This window comes from Nipponia nippon, unplaced genomic scaffold (genome assembly GCF_047370975.1).
Source record: "Nipponia nippon isolate SJK-2023a ecotype South Korea unplaced genomic scaffold, ASM4737097v1 scaffold_3, whole genome shotgun sequence".
NCBI classification, from domain to species: Eukaryota; Metazoa; Chordata; class Aves; order Pelecaniformes; family Threskiornithidae; genus Nipponia; species Nipponia nippon.
In genome coordinates this window covers 68068455-68080990 of record NW_028262347.1, presented here as the reverse complement: position 1 = coordinate 68080990, position 12536 = coordinate 68068455, and the positions used below count along the sequence as shown (strand labels likewise).

The 12536-nt window shown below is 50.9% G+C and overlaps 1 protein-coding gene across 1 annotated transcript in view; it reads right to left on the bottom strand.

The window, feature by feature from the left end:
- Nucleotides 1–12536, bottom strand: part of B4GALNT3 (beta-1,4-N-acetyl-galactosaminyltransferase 3) — a 69238-nt gene that overhangs the window by 21149 nt on the left and 35553 nt on the right. Inside the window, exons 2-3 of the mRNA XM_087766015.1 lie at nucleotides 6013–6116; nucleotides 5284–5361 (exon numbers count right to left, since the gene is read on the bottom strand). Coding sequence (XP_087622141.1) covers nucleotides 5284–5361; nucleotides 6013–6116 — 182 coding nt within the window. The remainder of the gene's footprint in view (nucleotides 1–5283; nucleotides 5362–6012; nucleotides 6117–12536) is intronic.

The following is a 12536-nucleotide window of genomic DNA, read 5'->3' as shown; positions in this document are numbered from 1 at the left end:
TTAGAGAACTGTCTGCACACTGCAGATAGCAGGCTCAGATCTCTATCAAATGTAGCACAACACTCCCACACTGTGGAGAGCCTGGTCTTGCAGTCCCCTCCTGGCAAAGACAGACCCAGGGGATGCTCCTGGGGCTCTGGACTGCAATGGAGCTGGGCCAGCTTTGGCATGGGGTAGCCCAAGCACCAAAAGAGATCTTTACAAGGGAAGTCCCACAAGAGTGGCTAGACTTGCTCAAATGTTTGCAGAGGAAACTTGGACCAGCCCCATTCTAATACAATACTTTACTGCAGAGTTTGGCAGTATTAGGAAGAGGGCAGCCTACTAAAAAATAAGGCAGACACCACTGTACTAGGCGCTCCATCAATGCTGTAAGTCCCTGAGGTTTCTAGCCCGACACCCCTGTCTCCAAAGTCTTTACAAAGTCACCTGAGAGGAGATTCCCGCAGGAGGTAATGAGATCGCTTCGCTTTCCTGTGCTCACAGCTATTAGAAATAATTAACTGGTAAATAATAAGCATTTCTTCCATGTGGTTTCAGAGTCGTTTCTAAAGCAACAGATTTTCTCCTGAGCTACAGCAGCCTAACTTATTCCCTGCTTCCTCTGAAAGGGAAAAGAAGAACTTTATTGACAGATAAGTGCTGGCTGCCCAAAGCGCTGCTCTGGGAGTGAAAACTGACCTAGGCTTTTATTTTAGGCCCCCACGAGTCAAAAATGCAGCAGCTGTTTTGAAACCCTATCACCTCTGTCCCTTCAACTGAACTCATGGCTGCCCATTGCAGGCAGCTGAGAAATTCCCCTGTTTTCTATTTGGGTCCCCTCTGGAACATGCAGTAAAAATCTCCTGCTTGGGGCTTTTGCAGATAGCGGCAACAGATAAACGGCAGCATTGTTGCCAATTCATTCACACAGCTCCTGAGAAACGTCGATGGACTTTCTAAAACATGGCTACTGAGTTTGACTTCCCAGCTTGTAACTACCTAGCCCTGGTTTTTAAAGGGCTGGAAATTCAGGACCTGGTAAGCAACAAGTTAAGTTCCCCTTCTCCCCTTAAAAACATCTGGTTTGAAAATTTTGGATAGACTGATTTGGCCAGAAACGGGAATAGAAGCCAAGAGTCGGGGCCTTAAATGGGAGCTGGTATTAGGCAGTCTGTGCCTTCCCATTTAGAGAGCTCCTCCTGCCACTCGGCTCCCTCCCCATCCCAACCCCACCTCCCAGTTGCTTATCTCCACCCTGCTGAAATAGTAGCATTGCATGAACCCAGCTCAGATCCAAAATGGGCACAGGTCATGCACCGAGGCCACCATCGGCACAGCGCGAGTACGCCCAGGAGCACGCGCGCAAGAGCTGTTCTTCCCAAGGAGGTCTGGGCAGGCTGATGCCCTCCTGAGCACAACGCCAGGAACACAAAGGGACAGCACTGCCCAAGGGAAGGGAGAGCTGAGCCTTAACAAGTGCAGGGAGGCGAGAGCTTGCTTTGGCAGCTTTGCGAGGGCGAGACCCTTGCTTTGGTGCTGACGCAGCAGCCTCCACAGCTTCGGGAGTGCGCATGGGCTCCGAGCCCCAGCACCGACCCTTCCCGCTGAGCGTGCCGAATTAACACCCGCCTGCAGCCCTGGCTTTGCATAAAGAGACTTTGGTATTTCCGTTTCCTTCTAGCGAGGAATTTTAGATTATCAGCCCCTCCTAGGAAAACAGACAGAAAAGGAGGATCAGGCACGCAGAGAGCACAGACCTTTCTTCCTAGCCCAAACCCACTGCCCAGGGGGGTGGCACCACACACCCAGCAGCTCCTCCCGAGCAAGGAGCCCCAAGGAAGAAAGGCGACGCAGCAGCAAAGGCCGGTGCAAGCAGCAAAGCTGGCGGATTGCAGCAGTGGAGACACGACCTGCTGCACTGTAACTGGAGCAGGATGGAGAAGAGAGGCCTTTCCTAATTTAATCCCGGGCGGCTTTGGCATCACAGAGGCAAATCAGCTGCATGCAGCCCAGGGAATGCGCAGCGCCGGGGATGATAAACGGGGCACAGAGAGGGCCGGAGCCAGGGAAGAAAGGCAACATTGTGCTGCCAACTGGAAACTCCTGAGTTCATAAGACTCTTCTGTCTCCGCAGCGCGGCCACGGCCCCTCCTCCTGCCTGGCCCAGCTCCCCTGACTGGGTGACATTCAGCAGCCAGCAGCTGGTCTTTGCTGCAAGCTCTGCCGGGCCAGGCACTTGCAGGAATCCATCAAGACAAGTTAGCAACAAAGCCCCCCTGTCCTGCTGAGCCCTGACACCTGATGCGCACGAGTGGGCGAGGAAGGGACACAGGCAGGGACAGAGCAAGCAGGAATACCTTTGTCTTTTAGTCCTCTAAGGAAAGGATGCTTCCTCTTAGGGCAAGTTAGGGGCAAGGGGATGCCCTGGCACAACGCTCTGGTTTGTTGCAGCATCTATGCACCTAGACAGGCACTACCTGCAAGGGGCTGCGCTCCTGGCCACCCCTCACACCTCCTTCCAGCGAGAAGGAAGTCCTGAGGCTCTGCAGACACAAAGGGGGGATATTTTAAATGCCCCCCAGTGCTGCCCAGACCTTTCTCCTCTCAGAGCTGAACAGAGGCTTCTGCAGAGGTAAATGAGAAGGATCAGGCTAACCAGGCGCGTTTCTGACAATCCTCCCCCCATCCCTACGGCAGTGCCAAACAGCGACACTCACACTCCCACAGCACAGGTTTTCCCTGGTGACAGCCAGGCACATTTCTGAATCAATGAAACAAAATGCCCCACGTCTCTCCAGCCTGAGGAGGCAGTGGGTGACACTGGGAGCTGGAAGACTTTGCCCTGGTGCCTGGAAGGCACAGTGGCTGTAGGGATCGTGTGCACGGGCACCTCAAGGAAGCCAGGAGTGAGGCCAAACCCTGCTTTCCCCCATACACAGGGTATAACTTCATTAAGGATTTCCTATGCGCACACTTTTGCACCACAATACCCAAGGCTGAAGACTTAAGCCACCGATTTAATCTCTTGAAACCTAAAGAGGAAAATTGAAACCTGCCCTTTTTCGGCCATGCTGGCTGCCAGCTCACGCTGCAATCCCGTGAATTATTCATGTTTGTCAGGAATACACCTCTCTAGTCAAACTAACCCCAGCTCCCTGACTTGTGGGAGGCAACCTGCCACTCCTCACCCCAGGAATGAGGCTGCAGTTAGGTTCTTGGAGATGCTGCCCGGAGGGCACAATGGGATCATAGACCCTGGGAAATTAATTTGGGCAGAGTTACAGAAAAACTTAATCCTCAGGCCAGGAAAAATTTCAGCCGGTGGTTAAGAGGACAGCGAGCAGCTCTACACAGAGCTGTGCCCGTAGATCCCTCTCCATCTCCCGCAGCTGGTACTGGTAAACTGCTGGACTCTGTTTGCAGACAGGGTGGCTCTGCTGACCCTCTGGGTACAAACACAATGCCGCAGCAAGGGCAGGAAATTTTGCCTTATAGAGACACAGGGAAAACTGGAAAAGGAGGCAGGTGCTTCACAGGAGCAGCATTAGAGGGCTGATGGGCGAGAACGGCAGGGTGTGTGAGTGGGGCAAGGCCACCCAAACCAGCTCCCCAGTCTGGTATCTGTATGCCCTGGGCCTCAAAGTCTTCTTGCGGCATATCTGCCACACACCACTTGACACGGAGCATGGCACCCACAAATTCCCAACCCAGTTGGTCTGAGGCAACAGCCCTGCTACCTGGCAGAGCTCTCCTCCCCAACAGGGAGCAGTGCAGGACAAGGCAGGAGGCAGGCAGCACCTTTTCAGGCACAGGGCCATCCCGCACAGCGCACCCCAAGTCCTGCCCCTTCCCCTTGGGCAGCACACCTCTCCGCTTCCTCCCGCTTTGGCAGCGTCACACCGGGGTGGCAGGCTTGCAGGCTGGTGGGCGTCCTGCCCAGCGCCGACGCACGCAAGGGCATGAAGTCGCCCCACCAGCAAAGCAGAGGGCACTGCAGATCAGCCCTGGGCTAAACCCATACTTTCGCCCAAGCTGCAGCGCATACCCCGCCAGTTGCATTTCTAACCCAGTAACAGCTTATCACACACCACAGCTGGCAGGTTTCAAGACTAACACGCTTTTGAGAAATCATCAGGGAGGGGATCAGAGACATCAGGCAAAGCCTCAGAGAAGCTGGGGGATGCCACACAGAGCCTGTATTGCCTGGTGCCCTGGGAGAGGGGAGCAGTAAATGCTCCGCATTGTCCCTGTGCACAGCAGCAGTCCTGGCCCTGATGTCCCGCTGGCTCTTCGCCAGCGGCTGCTCATCTGGGAGGCAGCCCTGCCTGCAAGCTGCCTGCAAGGCCCTGAGGCCGGAGGAAGCCCCCAGGCTCCAGCTGGGACCAGCACTCACCAGAGCCAATGCAGCAGAACAGATCAATGGTCTGGTCTGGTTCTGGGCACTGGAGGGTGACTGGTGCTGGCTGCTTCCAGGAAAGCTTGATCTCATGCTGCAGGGACCTAAACTGCTCAGTGTGATGGCTGGAGGGAGGTGCTTTCCCTGCACCAGCCAGTGATCTTCTCGTGCCCTGAGTGCAGGGACAGCAGCCTGCTCCCTCTCCAGGGGAGCCGCAGAGGCCCTTCTCATTTGTGCAGGTCTCTAATCACCTTGAGGAATTTAGTGAGCTGACTTCATTATCTAAATGCCCCCTGGCTGGTGTCCCTCTCATTATCAGCAGGCTGCATTTCGCCCTTATCTGAAGAGGAATGGTGAGATAAGGGAACAGGGGAGGAAAGAATAAACGAGGCATGAAGGAAACAAAGCGAATGTTTACCCCAGTCTTCGAGGGTCACCAGAGAAGGTCTCTGTTCATCAGAAGTGTCACTGAAGTGGAGAAATCTCTACATACGAGACACAGAGGGTGGATAGCAAGCAAATGCCAGAGCAAGAGCAGAGCATGACACTTCTGCATGCCACGGTCGTGTATTTGCTTATTGAATGCTTGGCCCTACTCACCCCCAGCCCTGAATAAACTTCACCTTTCAGGAAGGTAGTGGGCTGCCTACTCTCAGGGAATTGTGGGTGGGTGCTTGGTGCCTTGATGGCTGGTGGAGACGCCAAATTATCAGGAATCTGGACACTCCTGTCTTTCCAAATGATTACTCAGGTCTCTAAGTGTCATTAAGCCAGGAGGGGGTGATAGGGAGTGGACTTCTACTGAAACAAATGAATTTCCAGGCAGAGGTCCCTGCCTTCTGTTCTTGCTGCACAGGTCTCTAGCTACTGCTCGCTCACGCAAAACGATGGAGAAAGGCACCCACCTCTGGCATCCACGGGACAGGGCTGTCCACAGCTGCATAATTCGATTGATTCCTCCCACCTCTTTGCAGCTCTTCGTTCTGAAATACAAGTAGAGGAAAGTCAAAATAACCTGATAAATGACCCGGCACTGACACCTACACAAGAGGGCTCAAACCTGGTCACAAGAACATGTAAGAAAAAAGCAAGTTCCCAAGCTCCCTTTCCAAAGGACAAGCTAGCTATCTAGCCATAGTGGGGTGAAAATGCTCCCTGGCTTTTTTGACAGCAAATTTCCATGGTAAGCTACTGAGGGGAAAGGATACCAGCACTTTATAGCAGTTTGCTAGAACAGAGATAAAACTTAGGTCATTCTCCCTTTTTTTTTTTCCCCATCCTTGTTTCGAAAAGCTCCAAGCAATAGTTCCTTCAGGCAACGGTACTGAGATGTGCTTCACCAGAGAGCTACAAACTCTGTCCTGATCTTTCATTTCTGCTTCCATCTTGCTTAGTGATACCTTCCTGCGCCACATACCCAGCCAGCTTCAGCCCACCGCTACAGCTTAGTACATCTAAAATAACTTAATTGACTACAGTAGAGTCATTGTACACTCACATTGCTGTGAGTCAGCTCAGCTTTTGCCCTGTGGCATACTCTTTCTTGCATGAAGAAAGAGCTGTCTCTTGGGGCCAACATCAGAAAGGAAGGTCTGCCCTTCTAAACATTCAGAAGACACCCCAAGCCTCCTCACCTGGTGTCCCAGCTTCTGCGGATAGTAAAACTGAAGGCTTGGGTCCCCACCTGGGACATTCGTGTCTGCCAGAGCCTTGGCCAGCTCCCTCCAACTTTCATATCCTGCGCAGAGGAAACAGAAAGAGATGTCAGAGTACAGGCTAAAAAAAGAAGCCGCAGCGGTTAACTGGAATAAACTGGTCCTTTACAAGGCTGAGAGACCTCTAACACTCTGGAGTGGTCCAACAGAGACCAGGAGTTGTTTATGTTACTCGGAGTTGGCAGACTGACCCAGAGAGAGAAATTGCCTTTTTCTTCCTTAAAAGCTCTTCTCTCCTCCTTATTTATTTATTATATTAAAGATTCATCATAGTTCTAAAATACATGTCAGAGATTTCATTAATCACCAGAGGACTGGGAACCTCTTTGTAGATCCCTCAGATAATCCCATTGGTCAAACTAAGGAACACCAATTTCTTTTAACTAGCAATCCCAAAGAAAAATAAGACAATAACCAGATTACTAATTAGTTTAATCATCAAAATAATACTATTTTGAATATGCACCTATTTGCACAATAAAAGTTTTCAATCTTTTCTTATAGAATCATAGAATCGTTTAGGTTGGAAAAGACCCTTAAGATCATTAAGTCCAACCGTTAACCTAGCACTGCCAAGTCCATCACTAAACCATGTCCCTAAGCACCACGTCTACCAAGAACGCACCTGATCAGACGTTCAGTTGTAATGCCTAAAATATTAGCAGTGACGCGGTTAAGGACGTCGCTATTTAAGTGAAATCAGCTTCCAGGTTCAAAGCAACTTCATTTGACACCCCCTCCCCTCCCAGTCTGCTCGATCCAGGAGTCAGGATCAAATTTGGTTTCCTTCTACAACTCCATTGGCCTCCTGGGCTTAGGAGGGATGAAGATGAGCAGATGCAGCATAACCTTGTAGCTCTCCATAATCGCCGTCTGTATCACTAATGAGACAGTGCTGGTGAGCAAAGCTCACGCCTCCCAGCAGCGTTACGGTGGCTCCCACTATGCGGTTTTCAAATCTGCTAAACGTTCTGGCATTGAGTCAGCAACTAACCAACCTGCCAGCAGCTCAGCGCTGTGCCCGCACCGCACGATAGCTTAATTGTGAGGAGCGCAAGTGCCAAAACCTTCGCGAGCACTTGCTTCTCTCCCAGGCTGGTGGCGGACCAGCTCAATATCCATGTACCAGGGAGCAGAGCCAGGCTCTCTGACCATTTTCTTTAAAAATGGAAATCATCCCCAAAGCTCTAGGAGGTCTACAGAAGTTGGCTGCCTTGGTATATAAAGGGAACCATCCTGCCAGCTCCAAGTCTGAGCATTGAGATGAATGGTCTGAGCCCTCTGCACTGCTCCTGCAGCCAGAAGTGGCAGGGACATGCTCTGAGGAGGCAACACAGCCCACTGCTGGGGAAACCTCTACTGTTTTGGAGCCAGCATACCCATCTTCACCCTACCCACCCATCTTCACTCTGCCTACCTAACTCAGCAGCATGGGAGACTCACTGTGGCTTAAGCAGGAGCACGCTCCATCAGTTTGCTTTGGAGGGGGCATTTACAAGCCACATAACTTAGATCAGCTCCAAAACATCTCTGAGCTATGTAGAGGCCAAGGCAAACCCTTGGGAACTAGAATTCACAAACGACCCTTTGACAGATCCCCCTCCCTGGCTGTGCGAAGCTCCTGGCCTGTTATTGCACCTACAAACAGGGTTGCAAAACTCTGTCTCTACTTGTTCCTGAATCTGGGTGCTGTAGGGTCTGGCAGAGGTGAACAGAAAGCAAAGATGTTGAACCTGCTTCCTATGATGTGGTGAAAAAAGGGGACAATTAGTGAACAGAAAGTGCAAGAAGTGTGGACAATGTGAAAGTAAGTAGTCAGAGATGCAAGTGAGAGACAAGACTCAGAGGCAACTAGGGTGTCCTGCTTTCCTGACATGAGTCTTGGCTTAGATGTGTGGGTTTCATTCAGGCCCTGTTAGATGCTGAACAGCCACAAATTTCTGATCTAGGTCTTCCCACCCCCAGATTCTGATCTGAAGCTACAGGTTTAAGTCTATGGCTAAAAATATCAACATCAATATTTATCTTCTGCAGAAGATTTTTCATTCAGACACTCCGAGTGAGTAATCTACTGATTAACGCAGCTAAGCACATCTCGTGCTTCAGGGACTGACTGTCATGGGAAAGAAGGAGAAATTCCTGTGTCTTCATGTAAAATAACATATAACTGGTAAGCTTCCACCTCATTTAGAGCAACGAGCACTCTTTCTCAGTGTCCTGCAGTTGGACACATGGCCCCACTTGCAACGGGGCTGGAACAGACTTTGTAATTCACATGAAATTCAGCACTCACTACTTCAAGGGCTCATTGTACTTGTGGGAGAGGGGAGCACACTTTTTTTCACAGGAGAGAGCCAGAACAGTGGCACTGGCTAAATAAGAGAGGAACCAAGTAAAACGGGAACAAAATAAAAAAAGGGGAATAAAAGTTGGTTCGCTCCTGGAGATTCACCGAGCAAGGACACCAACAGAAGCCGTTTTTTTGTGTGTGGAAGAGAGAGATTGTTTGGTTTCCTTGTTAAACTCAGGACTTCGCTGCTCTGAGAAATAAACTCAGGACGAAGCGTCAGGAACCAGCCTCTCCTGGGATGAGGATGCTGGCCACCACAGCCGGCTGCTCCACCGTGGCAACTCCCGGGCTCGTCTGCACTTCGGTTCCTGCGCACAGCTGGCACGGAGCCCGCCTCGCAGCAAACACTGGAGCCCGGCTGCACACAAGTGCCAACAGCTGACATTTCTCTGACCCTTGGAAAAGAGAAGAAAGGGGGACAATTCTTGGTGTTGTACAAATATTTACCTAACACTTACATCAGTCAAACATGGAAGAGACAAAACAGCTAGGAATTAATCTGGAGGTAGTGATTTCCTTGCCGGATAATTTGTATTTTGGCAGACTAATTCTCCAATGTGGTAGGAAATGATTTTCAGAAAATAATAGGATAAACACCCCCCTCAGAGAAAGTTCTTGGCTCTCCAGTTCCTCTCCAAAAGACTGGCTTTTCCCTGGGGATCTCCATGGGGCACCCTTGGAGAAGAACCTGGCTTTGCCTGTGTGCTCCTCGCTAGGAGGAGGGAAGGAGCTACAGAAAAGAGACAGAGCTCCTCCAGCTTCCTGTAGCCAGAAGACCGGCCGAGAACAACTGCTGATTAACAACACTGCGAAGGTTTTCTCCCCAGCACATGCCACAGCATTCAAGACATCGCCTCGCAGGTATCCTCTCCCGTGTGACAGCTGGAGCGCAGAGCCCTGTGCCTACGTCCACTGCTCTGTCTCAAGAGCACCAGAACAAGGTGGCCCATCACAGGTTTGGCCTGTCCTTGAGGTCTCCATCAGCTCTGCACAGCAGCCCAGCTGCTGCAGTACTTTTCTGATGACTATTTAAAGTCAACAAGAACACGCCTGGAAAAAAGCAGTAGGCAGGAACTAAAATACCTCAGCAAACACTTCAGTATTACTAAGAGGGAATGCCAGAACTATTAGCTTTGATGGTTTTGCTCCAGCCCCTCTACAAAACCAGTTCTGGATAGGATGGGAAAAGGCAAAAAACTGTAAATGCAGAAATCAAAGGCTTGGGAAGAACCTGTCGCACAGCCAGATGAATAGCTGAGGATGTCAGGCCAGGCTTTGTTACCATTAGCCTGTCAGACAGAGGTACCAGCCAAATCCTGACCTTTCTCTCTTCTGGGCATTTACCTCCCATCACTTCCCAAAGCACAACAGTTGTTTTCCAAGGCTATTTTTTCACCCCAAACACCTCTAAGGAAGGCAACGCTGGTGCAGGAACAGGTTGCCAGAAGAGGCAGCCAGCCTCCTTGGCATCAGGACCAGCCTACCCATGGCCACAAGGAACAGTTCAGGGCAGTGATTCACCCAAAATCCAGCCTAGAGGAAAGAAAGGCACATGGCTTTCTGCTGGGCCAGCTTGCTGAGCCAGCTGATGGCCACACAAGCTCCACAGCACACCCCAGTAGCCAGGGCAGAGCAGCATCCACGCTTCCAGTGACCTGTGGTTACACCACACACGGTGTGATGTCAAACCTGCCCCTTTGCCATCCCTGCCTGCAATGGCATGCCTGCTGCAAGAGCATCGTGGACAGGGAGATTTGTATGATTTTGTGCCGAGAGGGACCTGAGGAGCAAGGAGATGTTCTCAAAAGCACTGTGGAGGGGCAGAAGAACAGCCAGATTCATGGCAGTGACAGGGGTTTTGTGCAGAGCCCACCCAAACTGCAGATTTTACCCTCACTCCAATGTCCAGGGCATTTTCCCTATGTTTACAACCAGACACTTGGCCAACCTCCTTTCTACAAGCAGAGATCCACTTTTCATTCTACTTTTGCACACCAGTGGTTCAAGGTTCAAGCCTCAGAGGGACCAGCCATCACCCAGAAAAGTGAGGGTAGTTCTTCTTTGGAGAGAAGGGGTCCTTTTTCTCCCTGTTCCCATCAGGCAGGCTGGCAGCTGCCTGCTGAGGACCCAAATGCCCACTGGGGCTGAGCCTTAGCTGCCCCTCTAGATTTGAGATGGGAAGCCCTCAGGACTTGAGTTTGTTTCTGGAAATAGAGGCAGGTGGACACAAAGAAAAGGAAAAGAGACTGAAGAGGAGGCTGAGACAGATGCTGCATCCTACAGCAGAAATCGCCGCCAGAGGCAGCTGGTCTGGAGCCAGTTGCCTGCAAAGCCGGTGGACCAACTGTTAAGCGACAGAAAAGCTGTAACAAGAGGAAATAAGATGAAGATGTTTCTTGCCCTGGGTCTGGTGAGGGCCCAGGGCCATGTCTGCCTCGACTCAGCTATGCTTTTTACTGCTCTCAGGTTAAAAGTCAGCAAAGGAAGCTGCAGGAACCGCAAGTGGAGATGGGGAGATCTCATCCAGCAGTTATGACTCTGCCAGAACAATGCACTTGAAGCCCAGCTCAAGAGAAATAAAAATAAAAATAAAAAAAAAGCAGAAAGCCGCAGCCAGAGATAACAGAAAGCAGTACCAGGGGAGCTATCAGGCCTCAGGGCAGGAGCGTGACCAGAGCTGCTCTGTCTGTTCGGAGATTAGATCCACCACGCCACTGTCGTGCCCCTGGCCCCAGCCGGCACTCGACATTTCAATTAGCCTGTGAAGGTACCTGGCAATTGTGCAAGGGGGAAATCCCAGACCCACTCAGGTGATCAGCTTCCCCTCTGAAGGATGAGATTTGATTACTCTGCTGTTGTTACTGCTGCTTACATAGCTGCAAATGCTATTAACGCCCACATGCTATCCAGCCTTTTTGTAACCCTGCTAAATGATTTCACTTAGCAGCCTCAGGAAACAGGCTGGTTTGCACAAAAGGCATTTTCCTTCTGATCCGAGACCGTCCTCCTCCTCTTTTGTTGCAGGGACAGGGCAAGAAAAAACTGGCAGGTATGAAGCAGGGTTTTGTTCTTCATTACCCGCAGTGCCCACAGACCCCTCAGCATGGCATGATCTTTTAACCCTCTCTTGGATGGTCTTATTTCTCCTCTTAACTTCGTTGAATTTTTTCAGCTTGCGGCCTCAATGTGATTTGTCGTCTTTCCCAGTATTATTCCTGGCTGAACAGGTATGCAGATGCAGTACCCAACACCCCCAAATATTACCATTAGGTGCCTTGCAAACATACTAGTCCAAAAGATGCTGGGGAAGGTTGCTTGAAACTGAACATGACATAGGAGCACAACTCAGGTTCCTATCTGCAGTCTCTCACTTGCATACGCATCAAGCCTCCTGCCCTGAACACGAACCTCAACTCCACCTCCTGCCCCAGTTACTCGCATTTAGATTATACCCCGCTCACACAGGCAGTGCACTGGGAGTGCCTTCACCCTGCCAGCAGGACTAGGGAAGTGATCGTCCCCTTGTACTTGGCACTGGTGAGGCTGCACCTTGAATACTGTGTTCAGTTTTGGGCCCCTCACTACAGGAGGGACATTTTGATGCTGGAGCGTGTCCAAAGAAGGGCAACAAGGCTGCTGAAGGGTCTAGAGCACAAGTCTTAGGAGGAGCGGCTGAGGGAGCCGGGGTTGTTCAGCCTGGAGAAGAGGAGGATGAGGGGAGACCTTATTGCTCTCCACAACTACCTGAAAAGAGGTTTTAGTGAGGTGGGGGTCGGTCCCTTCTCCCAAGTAACAAGCGATAGGACAAGAGGAAACGGCCTCAAGCTGCACAAGGGCAGGTTTAGGTTGGATATTACGAAAATCCTCTCCGCTGAAAGGGTAGTCAGGCATTGGAACAGGCTGCCCAGGGAAGTGGTTGAGTCCCCATCCCTGGAGGTATTTAAAAGACGTGTAGATGTGGTGCTTAGGGACATGGTTTAGTGGTGGACTTGGCAATGCTAGGTTAACGGTTGAACTTGATGATCTTACAGGTCTTTTCCAACCTAAACAGTTCTATGATTCTATGATGCTGAGTGTCATGGGCAGTGAGGTT